The following is a 20,486-nucleotide window of genomic DNA, read 5'->3' on the forward strand; positions in this document are numbered from 1 at the left end:
AGAGAGGTTCTAGAATTCAGCTACTGTAAGCGAGGTCCAGCTTGATGCACACAAGTGGTCTCTCGATATGCGCGGTTGGTTAGACAGAGACATCCACCAATGGGTTGTCCAGGCGGTGAGCTTATGCCTCGTCTCCCATTCGCATTTATCGCAGCTTCAAGAAGCCAGAGAAAACACAAGAGAAGATAGCACGGTATATGTCATGAAAGAGGGAGATAATGTGCAAGCAAAAGAAAAAGGAAAAAACCGAATGAGTAATCACATCGTTGTAAAAAAAAAAAAAAAAAAAAAAAAAAAAAAAAAAAAAAAAAAAAAAAAAAAGAGAGAGTGACAACTCATCAACCAAAGCATCGCCGGGGACGTATAAACCCTGGCCCGGGAGGGGAAGGTCCGAAGCCACAGATTTCATGTGATTCGGAGCAATTGCAGCAGCTGGAAGGGGGGAGACTGCAGCTTGGCGAGCCAAGCTAATCCACTATTAGGGCGCTGCTATCACAAATGCATCATCGGGCAGAGCTTGGGTGGGCGAGAGAGGAGAAATTATAAAAAAAATAAAAAAATAAAAAAATAAAAAAATAAAAAAATAAAAAATAAAAAAATAAAAAAATAAAAAAAATAAAAAAATAAAAAAATAAAAAAGATTTCTCCGCTGCGAAATTCGGCGGCTTGGCACCGAGTACCTTTGAGGGAACGGGTATATACTTACACTGTAGAAGTTTTTTCTTTTTTCTTTTCTCCTTGGTAATGGATGCGACCAAAAGGGAAAAAAAAGACTCGTTTTCTGGCTGGCCGAATCGAAGGGTTCGCCGACCCTCCATTAATTCGAGCTAATGCAAGGTACTGGGCTTCTGCGGCATGCTACTTGCCACACTTGACGAAGAAAAAAAAAAAAAAAACGCACATTTTTGACGCGAAAAAATCTCTGCCTCAGTATCACGTATTCGCGTCTGCATTGGTTAATGACGCGATGCGTGGCAATTGGAACGCGACTTCTTTTTCTCTCTCCCTTTCTCCGTCTCGTGGCGATGTGGTATTATGTGCCAAGACTATCTAATGCGGAAGAACTGCCGTGAATAAAAAGGAAGAAAAAAGAAACCTAGCAGGGTTCGTCACGTCACCGATCGAGTTCGAGTTTGCAAAATGACCGCAATCGGATGTTCACCCCTGGATCTACAATTGAGAGTAGCAGCAGGTCTTGTCTCGGTTGCCAAGATGCTGTTCCTCGTGAAAAAGGTTGCCGCAGTCGAAAAAAAAAAAAGAGGTTGGGTGGGCAGTTGAATCAGTTTTGTGCAACCGATAAAGTATTGTATACGACATATACGAGTCTTAATCTATCTGCACTAGATTCAATATTATATTCTAGACTAGACTAGCTGGATTGGATCTTGTCTAGTATAGAGTTGGGTGACGTTTACTATCCAGGTTGTCAATTTGATGTAGTAAACCCAACATCCAGTCAAGCAACGACCCTGCTGCCTGAGAATAAGCTAACGCTGCTGTCCGCAGTATTGCGACGGCTGCTGCAGGTTTGAGACTGGCTGCATTACCAAATATCACAATTTATAAGCATATACGACCGTTTAGCTCCCGAAACTATGTCAAAACTATGTACAAACGTAGACTGCCACGGGCCGTGGAGGGCATAGAAATCCTTGCTCCCCAGGCTGCTTATAACCCACCACCCTTACCAAACAGCGCTCCAAGGTCAGGGAGGCTAGCAGGCAGGCCAGGCAGGCCGCCTCCTCCACCGCCGCCACTGCCGCTGCCAAGACCGCCTCCTCCTCCACCACCGTTGCGGCCACCACCACCACCACCACCACCGAAGCCAAAACCAGACCCTCCGATCTTGAGGCCATCCTTGCCGATTTCTAAGAATCCGCTGCCAGCACCACCACCACCACCGCCGCCGCCTCCTCCTCCTCCACCGCCGCCACCGTTCTTTTTGCGTCTTCCAGCTTCGTTTATGGACTCAACCTCGGCTGTCCCGGCTATGTCTGCCACCGCATTTGTGTCTCGGGCCACAGGTTGGGCCTCGTGGTCAACCAGGTCTAGACTTATACTCCCGCTGGCGGGGGCGATGGGTAGGGCCATGACTCCATAGAAGGGGAGGAGGAGAATGGCCAGGGCAAGACTTTTGACGCCCGGCATGGTTTGAATGACAATATGCTTGACTGTGTTGCTTAAGTGGTAGAAGAGAATATGGATTATATGCGAGAGCTGACAGACAAGACTATAATAAGGTAGGGATACTTCCAAGCCCCGTATTTTGTCTTTGTGTTGGTTTTGAGTTGGTGTTATATATTTGTTCTTATTCTCCAGCGGATGTTCTCGAGGTCGACTCGATGGATGTTTTTTTTTAGAGCGAGAGTGAGATGTGCGCTCTACAACTCACACATTACGTTTGCCACAGCATGCACCGAGCCCTTTATACACGACGAGACACAGCAAAGTTCGTGAACGCTGTTGCCCTCAAGGGTGGGAAGTAGGGAAGCATCCATGATCGGTTTCTTGCAGCAAAATTCCTCCACAGTGGCTGTGTTTTGCCTCAATGTGTTTTGGACAGGAGACTTCTCTTTCCAGTTTCTGAAGCCCGCTGATTTACGGGGTTTGCGAATGGCATCGTTCGGTGAGCCTTACAGGTGGGCTGGCTGCGTCACGATCGAGACTCGGCGGAATGCCATCTCGTGTTCGCAAAATACATGGACGATTCAGACCTAGTCAGCAAGGCAATAGAAAACCCGGGATCCAGTCATATGTATGATCAACGAATCGGGATGAAATATGTCACGGGTGTGCCTGGACTACATGGGAGATGCTGGTAGAGTTTCGTCGATCAGCCCGGAAAAATAGAATAGAGCCCATGTGAAATCTTTTATACATCCGAAAAAAAAAGCCAGGGCGCTGCTTGCACGAAATGTTGCCCTCGTCAAGCTGTGTTCATGGCCCGAGCCTTCTTCGCTTTTGGGTGGGATGACACAAGTCTGAAGGGATGAAAGGTCGCAGGCGTTTTACGCAGTCATGACATTATTGCACTGGCTACATACAAGCTGGACCTACCGGCGGAAATAATGCCTGTACAAGTGGTCCTATGCAGATGCAAAGTCAACAAAAGGGGCTGCTGGTTGTCCAAAAAAAGGGTGGTGAAAGATATAAGAAGATAAATAGACTTTTAACAGAAGATTGTGTGGCCAAGTCCTGTGGAAAGAAGCATTTCGCCTGGCTATACGAAAGTTATATACTTTCCCTGCAAAGTCGTCTCTCCGCACGAGCCGGCATTAGCTTTGTCCAATTACATCGCCCTAAACACAGAAGTCTATCGCGGTCGAGCAAAGCTGCAATACCAAGCCTGAAACATGCTTTGTCGTACCTGGGGGCTAAAGAAGAGAATGAAGAACACAGCCGGCATCTACAGTGAAAATAGTATTGGCTGGTTTGCGAGGGGCAATAAAATGCGAAAAAGTAATTTTGTCTAGTGTGTTCTACTACGAGTAGAGATTTTCTCTTGTTTTCTTCTTTCTTACATGTTAGTGGCGGCGGGTTGAACCGCAAAAACCCTAATGTGCTTCAAATCCACAAAATATTGTATATTTCAGAATCCTCAACCGACTGCAAGTCATTTACATTCCCGTCCTTTTTTTTTCCTTTTTTTTTTGCATTCTCTTCCTCGCAAATAACCGTGCCGACGTTCCGTGTAGAATGCCACAGGGTCTTTCTTCGGAGGAACTGCGAGTTCTAGACCGTCCCGTTGCTTGTATCCAACCCACATAACCGTACATGATATACTGCAGAACAAAGATATTCCCGACGCCATCACACCCTACTGTTAGGCTAGAATGGAGCCGTACCGCAGCCTGCAGACGATACCGGCCGACGGTGGCATGCCGAAGTGGGGCGACCGATGTGAAAGCAGCTTACTATTGCGGGCTGCCCTAGGGCTCTTGGTGATGGAGTTGCCTACATGTGGAGAGAACAACGGAGATCAGCCATTCTTTTGAGTACAAGAGTCCTACGGCCGACGATGCGGCTTACCACAGTAAAACTGCTACCATGGGTGATATTGACGGCTAGGATGGGCAACAAGACCCTGCCCAGAGGTGGTCGGCAGTTGGAGATGGTGGTGGTGGTGGTGGTGGTGGGAAAAAAAAAAATATAGAAAATTGACCTTCGCGCTCGAGTATGTGACGATTTGATACGGAGGCTGCATCGTGTCGTATTCTGTAATAAAAGCAAAGAGGGTGTGTACGAGGACACAGCCCAGCTCGAACGCCACCAAAACGGATGTGCGAGATGGCACCAACGATAGCCGCCCGCCACAACCCAACGGTCTTGCAAGCGACAGATTGTTGCACGTTGCACGTCCAAGATCTGGCTGCTATCGAGGGAAGAATCTATCTATCCCTCGTACAATCGTACAAAAGGTCTGTGGGATGAACCTCGACGTTACTCGACCTTTTGACGTATTAGCGATCCTTGACGGCATGGTTTTGGTCAAGTCGACAACAGTCAAGCATGTACATAAGTAATTCGGAGCCAGGTAGGGTGGCCAGATGAGACGGTCACTTGGTCCCGACCTAAAGCGCACAGAATTGGGTGAAGATATGGACGTGGGGACCAAGAAAACCATTTGAACCATGACACGTCAAAGATTCCAGACCGGCTCCCAAACAGGGAAGGCCACTGGGCTGGACAGGAAAAGGCAAAGGCGGGATCTATACACGCACACACACACACACGCACACAACCTTCAAGCTTCGCCCAAGCTTCGCCCAAGGTAAGCGAGCAACCCGGGGCACCTCAAGTTCACTGCCAAGTAGGTCATATTTCCAATCGCTACCTGCGCCGAGGTGTGGGAGGACAAAAAAAAGTTTTCCTGGACGAGCGATGCCTAAATAGGGCTACCGCTACCAAGGTGCCAGGTGGCCATGGGTCCATTGTTCAAAGTCGGAAAGCTTTTCCGCTTCGAACCATGGATACAACAAGGAAAAAGAAAAAAAAATAGAGCAAGACCAGGGTTTGCAATGGGGAATCGTTGGTGGTCAGCAAGAACTCCTCAAGGAGTCAAGAAGGTGGCCGGTTCTTGAACCTAGTTGGACCAAGGAAGAAAGAAAGGGAAGCAACTTCTGAACAACCCCGGCCCAGGTCGTCTGAGTAGAGAATGGATCGAGCAAGGCAAGGCAAAGTAAAGTGGCGGGGCTCGCAAAGAGGATATGCAGGTACGCGCTCTTTTTTGACTTTGCTCCGATGGCCGCGATTGGTTACTGGTAGGGAGAAAGGGAGAAAGGCTGGCACCACTTGGGATTTGAACCATGAAACCGCTTACTGGTCGCCTCCAAACATGTGATGGGTATGTTGGGGCTTGGCCCTTGGTTGGTCAAGGCGTTTTTGTTTGATTTTTTGTTCTGTCATTTTGTTTACCGGCTTGACCAGCCGGACCAGCGATTTCCGGCAGAGACATTGGATATTACGGTAATTGTTGATCTTTGATCGATCCGGGAAGCCTGGAATCGGGTGTGGGTGCAGACAGGCCTAGACTTGCTGATCTTTCTTGACGAGATTTGTGGTAATACCTGTACAGTAGCGATACTAGTGAATGCACTCAATGGTTGATGTTCGTATGAAATAATCGTGACAAAATGTACAATCGCACAAATCATGGCCCGCCAAAAGTGGAGAGAGAGAGAGAGAGAAAGAAGTAGGGAGGACTTGTAAGCTCTCTGCTATGTACTATCATAGGTAAGTAAGTTCAGAGCTGCCCAAAAGTACGATCTATTGAGAACAGATGCTTAATTCAGAGAGAAAAAAAAGGTCTTAAAAGAAAGGATAGACCATGCTGTCGGATACCCGTGTCATGAGAAGAAAGAAGAATTCGATGGAATAATGATCTACTATTGAACTTTCAAAAGGCCATACATAGGATAGGATTTCGTTTGCATGCAAATGCCTGACCTGACCTGACACATGCCCTACGGAGTAGGGTAAATATTGTGCAAAGTACTCGTAAAGGTGGGCAATTGGAGCATAGCCTCAATGGACCAACTGTGTGGGACTAACAACAGCTCCATGAGTGCCTGAGGCTTTACTCTGTCCTGTAATTCTACCACAGTAGCGAGCTTGGTTGACCTGGGTCGGAAAGCTGGAGCTCGGAGGAAGCTCTGACCTCATCGATGTGGGGAAGGAAAACCCCATTCTAGCCAGGTAGCTTCATGGGCATAAGCTATGACTTATCATAGAAGCGTAAGACAGCGGGCCATTATTACTCAGCATTGGATAGCACATGGCCAATTAAACACAAAAAAAAAAACAAGGCAGATATGCTTCATTCAACTGACGTCGTTTTTCCAGGAACAAAATTTCCCAAGCATCTTGTTCTTTTTTGGCACAGTTTCAAAACGTTGCGCTCGGATGGGTACTCTTTGCAAAAACTGGGCCAACGGCTGCACGGATTTGTTCCCCTAGCTTGGTTGCTATTGTGGATTTGCACCGTTGAAGCTCTGGGCCAGACAACGACTGACGGCTGGGCGAGAGCGGTGATGGGGGGCCGGGGGGTCTCTCTTAACACCCAGCCAGGTATACCTCCCGGATACTGCGGTAGACTCGCTATACTACCGGTGGCCTGGTTATACCATGAGGTTGTTGCCTGTCGAGGTTGCAATCCTTCCGAATCCGGATCCAACCCACCGGAGGCATGGGCGCAGCAGAAGAAAAAGAAAAACTCTGTTGTGCCCGGTTCGTTCTGTGACCTTGGCTCCCCCGTTTGCCAGCTTGGTTAGTGAAAAAGGTGACGCCATTTGCTTCGTACGTTTTGCTCTTCCTGGCTCAAAGTCCGCGACCTCGTCCATTTGGTAAGCAATACAATATGTGAAGCTTTTATTAATAAGTTCGCAGCGATTGAAATTCCCGCATTTGTTCGGCGCAGGACATGTGGTCAGTTTGCAGAATGCAGATTGAATGGTAGCTTAGCTCTTGTTCTTGTTGAATTTGATGCTGGCTGATTAACATTGGTTAGTCTCAAGCTCATGCCTTCGTAACAAACAAATTCGTGATAATCAATTGAGGAACGTATCATAAAAACACTTAAATATTGCACGACAGTGCCTAGTTACTGCGAATGCCGAATGCGACCGCAGCGTTGCGGCGAGCAAAAAGTTTTTGCTGTAGCGTGCAACAGATTAACAGATTTATGGCTGGTTGGTTCCGACTCGGTAGCATTTTCTGTTTGGTTGACCTGGTAGCGACCACATGTTGTCTCCGCTGAAGCTCGCAAAAGGAGCATTGGAGCTCACCCTGGATTGTTGCCAGGGCTTCACCATTACAAAGTATTCACTAACGTATGGATACCATAGAGCACGGGGCTCCAGGGGATGACCGAACCTTCATTTCATACTGTACTTGCTAATGTTTGCATAACATCCCTTACAATGATTTCTAGCTTGGTGCGAGAGAGTAGAGTACAGTAGTGCTAGCCTAGACCTAGTTCTATGCTTATGCGCCCACAGTTCCCGTGGGGCGGCAGCCTAGCGGATTTGGCAGCCACGAGGCGTTTAGCAAGTCCCTTGATCTTTTTTTTTTTTTTTTTTTGGTGCTATGACTGTGCAGTCAGTGTACTACAGACGGATATGCCTTCCAGAGTATATACGGACGACACTAATGCATGCTTGCAACGTCCTTACCTTTCCGGCAATGTCCTTCATACAGTCTTTTTTTGGGAATAATGTTTTGACTTTGATTGCAGGGTTTCTCGTGTCTGCCAGAGCGGGCGGCGACGGAAAACCGTGCTTGCCACGAAAATTCAACAGTAACAGTGGAACTCAATTCCTGTCGACCCTAGACCCTGGACCCTGGAGCTTGAGCAATGTCCCCTCCATGATCTGTCCATACCCGCCCACTTGGTGATCCTGGAGTTGTAGGGGAAGCTTGAAAAAAAAACTTTTTGCTGGGAGCCGGGATCATGGACGGGGGAAGCAGTGAGCAAACGGAGTTGTCGGCAACTAGGTAAGCCTCTAATACCTACACAACAGTGCCTCGTCGAGCCAAAAGCCAGCAAATCAGGGGCTTGACAATGCTTCAGTTTCCCGCCATCCCATTGCGAGGAACAGACTCCTGGATCAGTTTGTCGATGCTGGCTTGGGTGGCCGCTGTCTGGTAGGTCTGTGTTGATTCTGGCTTGGGCTAGATGCACAGGATTGTTTCTACTGTAGATGGGAAGTAAATAATACATGACAAGGCCCGTAGACCATACATGTACACCGTGTTCCGCCGACCCTTTTCTCTCTCGTAATTATTCTGGCAGCCGTATACCTTCATATCTCCTTGCCTCTTTGTCTGCCCTATCATTGTCACGATTTTATACATTAGAAGCAAAGTCACACACAACAACACCGGTCGGTCTTCTGGGAGACGAAAAACGATAAACGCAACAAGGGCGGGAATTGATGTGGCCGATCCACCATCACCAACGCCAGCCAACCTTGTGCAGCGTCGCCTAAACTTCCTGACTGGCTACATGCACTCGTTGAAGAAATCAATCGCCCGCCTCTATTGACTGGTTCGGCACTATCGACCTCACGTGGGACAAATACTTTTTGGGCCACCTAAGTCAAATACGCGGACCATCTGCATCTCTGCCCAGCATCAACTCCGCAGAACACGGGAACACAAAACCGATTGATTGACTGATGTAAGTCGACTATTGTTTGTCGTCCAATCGTTTGCAAGAGTTCCCCAAGTCTGGCCCAATCGGTTAACCACCCGCGTTTGCCGTGGGATCATCCTGTCTTTCCTTTTTGGCAGGCAGTTCGTCTTATTCGTTCGGGCCACTCATCACCCCCAGCTTTTGTGATCAGACCCAAGTTCCCTGGCGAAAGCATGAAATCAAAACAGAACCAAATTGAATATTGATTGCCCTTACGTTGTACTGAACGACCGAGGGAGAAAGTTGCACGCTTGAGCCGCTTTTCAGGGAGAGAAGAAAACAACAAAAGAAAAGAAAAAAAGAAAGTCAACTGTTTCGGGATATTCCACTTCCACATTTCGCCTCGCTACCCTATCTTGCCCTGCTGCTACTACACACATACACCCACACCAGACGCGCCCTCCCGTCCGAACAAGTGAGCGAGCCGAACGACATCATCGTCTCTTAACGAAGGCTAGCCATCACCAATAGATTGCGGTGCTGCCCGACTTGACTAAACACGTGGACCAGTACCACCGAGAACCGCACTTCCCCATTCCCCGCACCAGCTCGCCAGCAAACAACGCAGCAAGACATATTTCCAAGACTTGACACACAAGACAAGAGAGCCGACCCCCCCAAAAAAAGACAGAGCAGTCCCATACATCGACTCGGCTTCCTGGTTTTTACTGGTCGCATCGCAACTCGTCTTGCTGTATAGTGCTTTTCTATTACGGTACTGTGCCCTTGTCAAACGATCCACCTGACAGCAACACGACCTTGCAAGACGAAATCCCCACTTAAAGTTTTCTGTCGTCTTGTCTTCACGAACCATTATTACGAACCCCGGAAGATTGAGCCAAAGTGCTGCCAGCGGTATCAGATCGAACGCAAGCCCAGCCAAAGCAAAGAAAACCCAATTGATTTGACGCATCAAGGGTCTCTGGTCTGCTTTGCTGTCCTTTCAAAGTCCCGGACTCACAAGCCGATTGATTCATTGCGAGGGTGTTCAGTGGTACTTTGTTCCGTAACATCGACCGATATAAAGGAGCACTGTGCGAGACAATCCAGGTTTGGGGAACAGAATTTTTGTGAAGTTTTTTTCTTTTTGCTCTCCCTTTTCGCCGCCCCTACCTCGCACCCCCAGCAACAACAGGAACTCGTGCCGTCATCCAAGTCAACCGGAAAACTCAGTCTGGCCAACCCGACCACCCACTTTTATCCCTGTCCCGTCCTCCCCACCACCAACCCAAGAGGGGAAGTAAGCCCACCCACACCCTGTCGACCGATTCGACCGTGCACGAAACGTTTCTGGGTTACTTTTTTCTTTTTTGTTCTCTATTTTTTTTTTTTCGGGCCACCCCTGCTCGCATCCTTTTTTTTTTTTTGCTAGGTTGAAGCTGTTGTCTGGTGCTGTGGTGTTTTGGCGCGCGTGCCTCTCCAACCGCTCGTCATCCCGACAGTCGACCGACTAGATAACTTGCCTATCAGCACCTACCTTTTTTTTTTAACCAACCCCACCTACCTGGAAACGGGACCTCGTCAACTTTCACCCGACAGGACTTTTTGAGGACCAAAGCTTAGAAGCTGCATTAACTACAAACATCTGTGCGCCTCGGTGTCTGCGCAACGGCTGATCTAAACACAAAACAAACGGCGCCATATACCGCTATTCCTTTTTGTTCGCCGCAGCTTCTGGTTGAATTCTATCCAGTTTTTAGCTCCAACGGCCGCGCAGAACTCCAAGTCTGCCGTTTCCTATTACACACACACAGAGCGCGTTGCGCATTTTGCCGATGATTTTACCAGCAATATGCCCGCCAAGTTGAAGCCATTGCTGTTGCCTCAGATGGTAGAGGACCGTCGCAAGGCCGTACGGGAGGTCGACCAAACCTTTTTTTACCTGCAAGACAACATTTCGTCCTCGGAGATGGCGTCGCCAGTCACCCCGACCTTCTCCCAGCGCGATGGACACATGCAGCAATACTCGAGCTCGACATCTTCACTCGAGCTGTCTGCCTCGTACTGCTCCGACAGTTCCGTATCCCCCGCAGCCCTCGCTCAAGTAGCCACTCAGATGCTCAACCAAAACATTCTTCCGACGGCCAGCACGAGCTCAAGCGCAAACACCAGCGCCAGCACGAGTGCCACTGCTACCAAGACACCGACACCTAAGCGATCACTGCCGGATGTTCAGGAGGAGCCGTTTGAGAGGGATGGCGACGACACTCGCTTGCCAGAGCCTTTCGATTTCCCCGAGTCGTTGGACATTGACGATGCCTACTGTTTGTGTAGGTTATATTAAGCCTATGGCCTTACTCTGGTACCCCTTACTAACGCGAATTACACCTGCAGGCAGCGAGGCCTGTGAGCATCACAGGCCCTCCCTTCCCCATAGCGCCTCGATGCCCATTGACGAAACAGATCACGAAATGGATTTCATGAGCGATAGCGATTATCCTTATGCTACCATCAGGAGGCAACGCGGTCGCAGCGGTGGCAATGACTCACCACTCTCTGGCTTGACCTCGAGGATTCGCCTTCCCAGCCTCTCTAGGTGGAGATCTACAGAGCGGCGAACAGCAGCTTCTTCCCTAAGCTTTAGTCCTGCCTCCGAAACCACTCTTGATTACCGACCATCGATGTCGATTGGGCCCTCGAGCCGGTCATCTTCTGTCTCCCGAGGGCGACGACCAACTCTGGACCGTACCTTCGAACCTCCATTGCCCCCGACACCAGCTCTATCATTCTATGAAAGCTCGGCCACCTCTCGCGACAGCATTTCGGTTCCTACGCCCTTGGATATTGAAGCCGCCAACGAGCTTGGCAGGAGCTTAGAACGGGAACGTGCCATGGCAACAACTCCCCTACTTCCACCTCTCATCACCAAGCCGCCACCTTCTACTGCACCCTCTGCGCCTCAGTCTCCTCTCGAGTTTCCCAAGATTGAACCATACCAACAAACTACCTTCAGCTCTCCCGAGCTGAGCCTTAGCTCGCCACAGTATTTCCCCGCCCCGGCGCTCAGCACGAAGCCTTCGATATCGTCTTTCCGCCACTACCAAAGCTCTAGCATATCTGCCCCTGCCACTGCATGCCCTTCAGAGGTTTCTAGCCCCATGTACAACCTAGGCCTTGAGCTGCAGCAGCCCGACTCTTGGTCAGACAGGTTAGGTCACGCAAACTTCACCATCTTGCCAAAGCCGTATGTTCCGCAAGAGGTTTCGGACCTGGCTGTTTTGGAGACACTGCGTGCGGATTGGAATCAGGCGCGAATCAACTTCACAAAGCACCTGGTGCGCACTGGAGAGCATTATGGGGCAACCTCGAAAACCTATCAGCTCACCGAAGCGAAGTGGGCCGAGATTGAGTTGGAATGGCGCCTTGCCCACGATACTGTCGTGGCACGATTTTCTGCCATGTGCAACGGTAACGGAGACACATCGGAAGCCCTGAGGTGGCGCCACCAGCAGGAGGATGTTACCCTCCCCTCAACCGTGCCAGTCATGCTCGATGGCGAGGGCGGCAAGTTTCCCGCCATGGGCGATGAAGATATTGTTGGTCCAATGATCCGCGATGCTGCCATGTCTCGAGAACTCTCACCTTCACGTCAAGGTGGCGCCTCGAGGTTTTGGAGGAGCATCGTCGGGCGGGTCAACGCCATGAAGAAGTAAAAAAACAACAATCGAATTTTGTCACAACAAATCAGCAACTTAGCGCGGAGTTTTGGGCGCGCACTATCGGCTTCTTTTTATTATTATTACTTTTTTTGAACGCATTTATGAACGGATGGACAGCGATTACTGGCGGAAACAACATAACTTTACACGATATTACTGGATTTATGACCACGATTTTCACTGCGCCTTTCTGAAACAACTTTACCGCGGAATAGACTCGATACCTGTGTTGGGTATGGCACCAAGCCATGGCGCCACTTCCACCCTCACACCCTTCCTTACTTTTACCTGACTTGCTTAAGTCAATAAAACAACAGACACAACAATATGATGCCCACATTGACGCTCCTTACACCTATTTTTCATTCTGTTCTTTTTTTTTTTTCCTTTTTTTCTTCTTTTACCAAGATACCAAATGTTCAAACCTAAGCTCCTGTCATCAGGATTGTTCCTCCCATCCAAAAATACGTCTCATGGAATAACCAGAGCCTCTCAATTGACGATTTTTACTACGGAGTGCATCAATTCTTTTCCATATCTATTGGCTACTTTTCCCTCAGCGCGTCTTTCTTGTTTGATTTAGATACTAAGCCTGCAATTCAGGCGGCGGATACTCCCGTCACCCCGCATCTGCAATGCATACAGCCGTGGCTGTAGAGGACTACCTCCAGCACATGTATCTATCTGATACACCTTATTCCTTATTACCTATTTCTTAGACGGTAAACTGTACGCAGTCTTCACCATATACTGCAGCTCCTCTTGGACTCCCCCATTTGGTTGATTTCATCTCTATTATCTATATACCCATCTCGTTGGCGTGATCGAAGAAAAGGATGTTTACAACCTACTTTTTGTATAGAATCTATTTTACTACGGTGGCGTAGTTTGTAACACTAGAACCAAAATATGAGAGTTGAACGTGTTAATTGCATACACTTTGAACATTGGCCATTTCACGTCGTGTCTCGCTGGCGTTTGTTTCTGTCGTGCGTCGTTGCCTTTGGGACAATCGAAGAGACATGGCTTTCTCTTGCCCTAAGCACGCTAATGCGGACATGTAAGGGATCAACAAGTCAGACAGCCGCGGCGACCGGCAGGATGGCTGGACAGAGGATCTGCCGATCAGGGCCTGGGGAAAACGCAAGGTAAGAAAGAAGGGATGCGCGGACCTTCGATGAATTGGCTGTGCCCGAGCGCGCTGAGGCGGCAACGCACAGGTGAGGGCGGCAAGGGCCGTTTATGAGGAAAGAATAACACGGTCCGGGAGAGGGGGTCGCGCAATCTGCGCGCACATGCGACTGGTATTTCCTTTCCACTCACTCTTTTGTTCCCCTCTGATTGTCTACGATACGAAAACGCCACTGGTTCACCTACTTGACAAGGCATGATGTAGGATTTTCCCTGGACAGGGGCGACCGGTTTCTGCCGATGATTTTATTTGGGCATCCTCATTCCCTTACCGGTTGAGAGGGGGGGTCGGGTGGCGGCATTAGCCGTGTCCTGCGCGAGGCACGCGCAGAAGATGGTCCTTGCTCCTCTTTCCTTGCCCTCCCTCACAGGCCTTTGCGACTATTCTGTTTGCTTGGGTCCGGCTGCAGACACGTGTCAAACGGGAAAGAGATGTTCGGGATGCTCAAGTTGCTAGGTACAACGCCTCCCTCCTTTTGTGGATTCGAGGGAGAGTGCGGTGGCTGTTTGTACCTGCATGAAAATCCCTTGGCTGAGATGAATGGGAGGGGCGGAAAGCAGCAGACGCGGTGAGGTATCTCAGGGGGAATACAGTGAAGAGTTATGCAGGTAAGGCGTGTTCGAGGTTGAGTCTTTGTCCTCTGGAGTGTCCAGATGTTGATGGACCCTGGATGCGTGGTCTGTGAGGAGTGGAGTTGGTCTGTGGCTGGCGACCCTTTGTAAAGGCTGCGTTTGCCTGATTTCCTTAGCTGTATTGTGATTCCTGTGAGTTTTTTTTTCTGTTTCTTTTTTTTTAATGATGTTCACTATAGCCCGCCCTGTCTTCAAGTTTTGTATCGGTTGTTTGTTTTGACATTCCCCAAGGCAGCAGCTTCTTAGAGGGTTAGGGATGAAGCCCAGCAAGCGAAGCTAGTGGGGTGGGAACAAGGCCATTGGTCTGTTGTGGGGTGTATGTGTAAACTTGAATTGTTTCTGAAAGTAACTTCCCTTTGGTCAAATTTCGCGTACGTCACGTTAGGAATTAGACTAATCTACAATCGCGACCTCAAACGTAGACTTTTTTTCCTCAGGCTTTCGTTTGTGCGATTGATTTCTGACCGAATCAATCGAGCACAATCTGCTCACCTCTTTTGCAATGTCACACCTGGGCCGAGCAGGCAGGGTGACTCTCCAGCACATCCATCTGCCTTCCGATGCCTTCGCCCACACGTACCCGCCCTACGCCATTGCCGCTGCCCTTCAATCACGCCTACAGCGTGCCTTGCTCGACAGCAAGAGCAACTCATCATCACCGTCACCGCCGCCCACCATCCTATCCTTCACCCCACAGCCGACGTACACTCTCGGTCGGCGGCAGACCGTCGGGCCCGATCTCGAAGTCGACGGGCTCTGTCGCCCCCTCATCATCACACATCCAATGTCGAAACCGGAGACCAAACACTCCATGCGGCCGATTGTCCTGCGCTCCCTACGAGGCGGTCAGATGACGTATCACGGGCCCGGCCAGATCGTGGTCTGGCCCATCCTGGACTTGCAACCGGCGTCGGGCGGATACAAAAGCATGGGTGTGCGGCAGTACGCGGACCTCCTGCAGGACGTCACGGCAGACCTTGTCAGGAATTCTGCTGCTCTAGGAGGAAGGAAGCTCGAGATTGTCAAGACGTGCGACCCGGGAGTGTGGGTTTCGGAGACGGAGCAGCAGCAACCGCGCAAGATCGCCGCCATGGGTGTGCATCTCCGGCGCCACGTGACGGGTTTAGGCGTGGCGCTTAACCTGACCACCCCCGGGACTGCGGCAAACGTCGGAGAGAACGAAGTGAACAACGAAAGCAACAACCCTTGGATCAGGTTTGTGCCCTGCGGCCTGGCGGGGAAAGGTGTGACATCCGTTTTCCTGGAGGCTCAGGATCCAAACAACACCATCAGCCTGGACTCCAACCCCGCTTCCGAATTGGCACGACTACCAGATCCCGGGAAGGGCTTTGCTCAGACCTGGGCTGGGCTATTTGCAAGTCGCCTTGGGCTAGACTACAACCCGGAGGTAGTCAATGACGGCATCCCGTCCAACATGAAGGGGCTCACAGCGGAGGCGATATCTATAGAGGCGGAGATGAAGGTGCCCCTTGATGACGACGGTGCCTCTGGAGCCGCTGTCAATCCTTGAGCCATTATCGGTGTTCAACTCGTCCTTTGCTTGAGAGACGCCATAGAGGTTACCTGGTGACGAAAGATGATACAAGCATCCCTGGTAGGATCGCACCAATCTCGGTTCGTGTGGAACGAGGTACAGTCGTTAGGGCCGTTTTGGTCGATGATTCCAAGCCACAGCTGGGGTGGACAGCGTCAGACCACAACGGTCGAGAGGGGGGACCAGCAACACATACCATTTTCCCCGTGTAGCAGCAACACCAGCTAGGCACTAGTCTAGTATTGCTGCACCACGTAAAAGGGACCAAATTGCTAGCTCGATTGTGCGACAAAACAGGAAGAGATCACGGAAGGGCTAGAGAGTGTAATCGTGGCAGTGCAGCAGTCTTCAGCGGGATTTCGCACCTCCCGCCAGCATAAGTTCTAGGCCTTTCTGTGCATCACTGGTCGACCCGAACTCCCGCACCCTGCCGAGACACAGCCTGGCACGGCATCCATTGGCAGGGGGCACGACATATTAGTGCTCGCTTGGATTTCCGGTGCCTCGTTGGCGGCCCTGGTGCTGTGGAATAGGAATTGGGACACCGTACCCATGGATTTGCAGGGTCTAGGCTGGACTCTGTACGATGGGCCCGATAAGCGCTCGAGGGCTTGGGTGCACGTCATAGCCCATGGGGTATGGCAACCTATAAATGAAATCTTCGAGCCAGGTGATCTGAAGATTGCTGTTAATTGGTTGCAACAAAGGCTAGGTCGGCATTGGGGCCCGATAGAGCCCAGATGCAGGCATGTTTGATTTTCGGCTTTTCTAGCCTGGAAAATCTGTCGTGTCAACAGATGCTACGAAAACCGCTGTAACAGTGCCATGCAGGGTATGACGAATAGCATAATCACGCCAAGATAATAGAGCTACGACGAAATTCGACTTGTGATGATTTTTTTTTTTTTTTTCTTCTTGTATTACATCTGAAGACAGACAGGCAGGCATGGGTACTCGCGCATAATGGATAGTCATGAGAAACTACCACCCCCTGGCTGGTACAAGCCTTACTTCAGCTCAAACTTTTGACGGCCAATATCATCAACACCCAATTTCTCCACCGATGCACCGTCCTCGGCGACGACCTTTCTCAGATCGCCAGATGGCAGAATTATGGCGAGGGTCTTCCAGGGCGCGGCAAAGCCGTCGCTCTCATCGCGGGCAAACTTGACCTTGACCTCGGTCTTGAAGGCGGCATAAGAGAAGGTGTACTTGGCAATCTTGTTCTTGTGCGCGACCGAGATGCCGTCGTCCTCGTACCACGTCGTCTCGTACCAGCGGCCCTCCTTGCCGACGCCGGGCGGGGGCGGGAAGATCTCGACGGCGCGGTAGTCGTCGAGCGGTAGGTTTGCCACGTTCTCCTTCTCGCCGGGCGACAGGACCTGCACGTCCCTCCCGACCGGCAGGACCTTGCCGACCTTGCCGAGGACGGGGATGCCGGCGCCGTGCCATTCGGCGTCGACGTTGACCCACTGGCCTGAGGTGAAGTGCTGGTAGGGCGCGTTGAGGTTCAGCCAGCCCTCGTTGTCGTCGTCGTCGCCGGCGTTCTTGGGCAGGTAGACCCTGGAGCTGTTGACGCCCGGCTCGTAGACGCCGCCGATGAGCAGCGAGTCGCCAAACAGGTACTGCGTCTCGCCGTCGGTCAGGGTCTTGTTGGTCCACACCTCGGGGTCGCGCTCGTAGCCCCAGCCGGTCCAGCGCTGCGGCGGGATGGCGGTCAGGTGGCTCTCGAGGGCGAGCGAGTAGATGTAGGGGATCATGGCGTAGCGCCTCTTGATGGCCTTGCGCACGAGGTGGGTGATGCTCGGGTGCATCCAGGGCTCGATGACGTCGCCGACCTTGTTGTCGGCGGCCGAGGTCTTGAAGCAGTTGATGGCGAAGCGCGGCGACATGCAGCCGAGCTGGACCCAGCGGAGGAGCAGTTCAGGGTCGGGCTGCGGGCCCTCGAAGCCGCCAATGTCGTGCCCGAAGCAGTGGATGAGCGAGAACATGGCGTTGAGCGAGATGGCGTTGGCGCCGCGCATGCCGTCCCAGCTGGTCGTGTTGTCGCCGCTCCACGAGCTGCAGGCGTACCGCATGGTCCCCGCCGTCGCGCTGCGGGTCAGCACAAAGGGCCGCTCGTCGGGCCTGACGGCGAGCATGGCGTCGTGCGAGGCCTTGCCGTTCAGCTCGGTGTGGAGGGCGCGACCCCACAGGCCGACCTGGGGCCGCGACCGAAGCTCGGCGGCCACGTCCCCGCCCATCAGCTCGGGCTGGTCAAGCTTGCACTCCCAGGCGTCGTCGGTGATGGTGTACTCGTTGTTGTCGTTCCACATGCAGTCGATGCCCTCCTTGGCCAGCTGCTTGATGCCGTTGAACCACCAGTCGTAGCCCGCCTGGGAGGTGAAGTCGATGTGCCCGCCGTCGTCACGCTCACCACCGCCGGCGCTCCACAGTTTGGTCACCGCAGAGGCGCCAGTCTGCGGGTCCTTGAACAGGGCGCCGGCGTCCCTGAGCTTCTCGTACTCGGGGTGGCTGGCGATCAAGTACGGCTTGACGTTGGCGATCAGGCGCATGCCGTGCTGGTGGTACTCCTTAATCCAGGCTTCCGGGTCGGGAAAGCGGAACTTGTTCCAGTGGAAGACGTTGCGGACATGGGGCGGGGTGTGGGAGACGTAGTAGCCCGAGGACATCTGGTAGGCGGAGCAGGGGATGTCGTGCTCCTTCATCTTGCGGGCGAGGTCGAGCAGGGCCTCGCCGGCGGGCGGGTCGTCGAGCATGGTGTACTTGTAGCCTCCCGAGAGGTAGCCAAATGCCCAGCGCGGCACCAGCAGCGGCATGCCGGCCAGGACCGTGGCATAGGTGCTGACGACGTCCTGGAGCGTCTTGCCGACTATGGTGTACTCCTCGAGCCCGCCGTAGTCCTGGCGGTAGACCTTGTAGAAGCCCCACATGCCGTCCATCTCGCAGCCGACGCTGTACTCGCCGCGCGAGTGCGTGGTGGAGAAGGTGGCCACGACACCGTCGGGCGTGGCGTTGATGAGCAGCGGGATGTGCTTGTACATGGGGTCGGTGCGGTGGGCGTCGTAGCCGAAGCTGTCGGTGGCCGTCAGCTGGAACCGCCGACCGGACAGGTCCATGGGGGCCGCCTTCTCGCCCAGGCCGACGTGCAGCGTCTTGCGGTTGTAGCGCGTGTAGTGCGCCACGCCCTCGCCGTCGACCGCGTAGCCCCTGCCGGGGATGTCCTCGAGCAGGGGGGTGGCGTCGTCGGCCTGTCCGGCCAGCCGGACCTTGAGCAGCGGCGTCGACCCGGTCCAGTCGACGGTGACGGTGCCGTCACCGGCCCGGATCGTCTTGGTCGTCTCCCGGGGCGAGGAGACCTCGACGGAGCCGGACGGGAGCTCTACCTTGGCCCGGGGGACCGAAGGGCGTGGAGGGAGCGGGTGGGTTGGTGAGGTGTAGGTCGTCCGGAAGACGTTGGGCCGGACGGCCTCGAATGTGAAGTTGAAGGGGAGAGACTTGTCATTGCAAGTCAGGTTGACCGAGGGGGAGTCGGCCTGGTGTGAGGGCGACGTGGCCCATGTCGAAGGGATGAGTTCGCGTTGAACCATTGTTGCGTCTTGGTTGTTCTAATAGACGAAGAAATGAAAATTTAACACCTCTTTTTTTTCCTTGTTTGTGCCACCCGAGCAATATTCATCCGATACAAGATAAGGAAAAACTAAGACAATGGACATATACAAATAAAAACAAAAATCCTAGGTGGTATGCGGCTCAACCGGTGCCGGATCTTGTCTTCTTTTTAAGACTTCCCCAAACAAAAACAAAAAGTATTGCCCCGGAACCGGCGAGCAACTGAGGGGCGCCCGCAATCCGCATCGGGGGACCGCCCTGGGAACGAGATCGGGGTAAATGTCCCCTCATGACTAAAGGGTGAGGGGGAAGAGCCATTGACAGGTCTTGCCTTGGCCTTTCAAGCTCTCACTTTTGGAGACTTTGCACCGGTGCAAGCCCATGGGGGGAAGGGGGAAGAAGTTCGGATAATCCCCCGAGGTTTTGACGTGTGTGGGGTTGAATGTGTGTGGAGAGAAGAGCAGGGAAGTGACCCCCAACTTGACCCCCAAAGGAGAGCTAGCCGCATTCATCTTGCTAATAAGTGGGCGATCCCCATTGGCCTGGGGCGTCAGCCGACCAACTAAAAAGAAAGAAGGCCGTTTAGATGGTTCAAGGCCCCGTTGAGCCCCTTAAAAAATAATCCACTGGACGGGGATGCAGCATTATACTAGTATGTCATAAACGTATCATATTCGCACGTGTCGGGGTACCTCGTGTCGAGGCCGCTTTTTTGTTTTTCCCCATTGCGGAGTACGGAGTACTTTTTTTTTTTTTTTTTTTTTTTTTCTTTGCTTGGTCTGGATTGTCTGCGTCTCCTCCTCCACAGCGTCCAGACAATGCCTATGGAGATGGACCAAAAAGAAGCCCAAAAATTATATCCCCGTGGGGATTTCCCCAGCACAAGCCGACTGCTCCGGTTTTTTTCGCACAACCCCACAGACCTAATAATTCTGTGGGCATTTCTTGTCTGGAGCCTCGAATCGCTTCGCTTCAATGGAAATGGTCCAGGGGTTCTAATGGCTCTTGTGTGTCATTGGGGAGGATGCCGATAAGGTGCCGACAGCATGGGTTGGGATGTGACGGTTATAAGCCGGGTGCGGCCTGTTGTTGATTTTTCTTTTCCCCTGGGAATGATGGCTGTTCCTTGATCCTTATCTGTCTG

General features: G+C 51.9%; 4 protein-coding genes across 4 annotated transcripts; 2 read left to right on the forward strand and 2 right to left on the reverse strand.

Annotated features, from left to right (window-relative positions):
• Positions 1-1,668: 1,668 nt before the first annotated feature.
• Positions 1,669-2,148, reverse strand: PpBr36_10154 (uncharacterized protein; the record flags this gene model as incomplete). The annotated part of the gene is made up of 1 exon (XM_029897267.1): positions 1,669-2,148. One exon carries the CDS (start codon positions 2,146-2,148, stop codon positions 1,669-1,671), a length of 480 nt encoding a protein of 159 aa, XP_029744347.1.
• An 8,336-nt stretch (positions 2,149-10,484) lies between these two features.
• PpBr36_10155 (uncharacterized protein) lies at positions 10,485-12,345 on the forward strand (the record flags this gene model as incomplete). Its single annotated transcript, XM_029897268.1, has 2 exons — positions 10,485-10,962; positions 11,027-12,345. 2 exons carry the CDS (start codon positions 10,485-10,487, stop codon positions 12,343-12,345), a joined length of 1,797 nt encoding a protein of 598 aa, XP_029744429.1.
• Positions 12,346-14,677: 2,332 nt separating this feature from the next.
• On the forward strand, positions 14,678-15,706 carry PpBr36_10156 (uncharacterized protein; the record flags this gene model as incomplete). Its single annotated transcript, XM_029897269.1, has 1 exon — positions 14,678-15,706. One exon carries the CDS (start codon positions 14,678-14,680, stop codon positions 15,704-15,706), a length of 1,029 nt encoding a protein of 342 aa, XP_029744431.1.
• Positions 15,707-16,737: 1,031 nt separating this feature from the next.
• PpBr36_10157 (uncharacterized protein) lies at positions 16,738-19,320 on the reverse strand (the record flags this gene model as incomplete). The annotated part of the gene is made up of 1 exon (XM_029897270.1): positions 16,738-19,320. The coding sequence occupies one exon, from the start codon at positions 19,318-19,320 to the stop codon at positions 16,738-16,740; it is 2,583 nt and encodes an 860-aa protein (XP_029744430.1).
• Between the last annotated feature and the right edge of the window lie 1,166 nt (positions 19,321-20,486).

The sequence above is a fragment of the Pyricularia pennisetigena genome, assembly GCF_004337985.1.
Source record: "Pyricularia pennisetigena strain Br36 chromosome 4 map unlocalized Pyricularia_pennisetigena_Br36_Scf_9, whole genome shotgun sequence".
Taxonomy (NCBI): domain Eukaryota; kingdom Fungi; phylum Ascomycota; class Sordariomycetes; order Magnaporthales; family Pyriculariaceae; genus Pyricularia; species Pyricularia pennisetigena.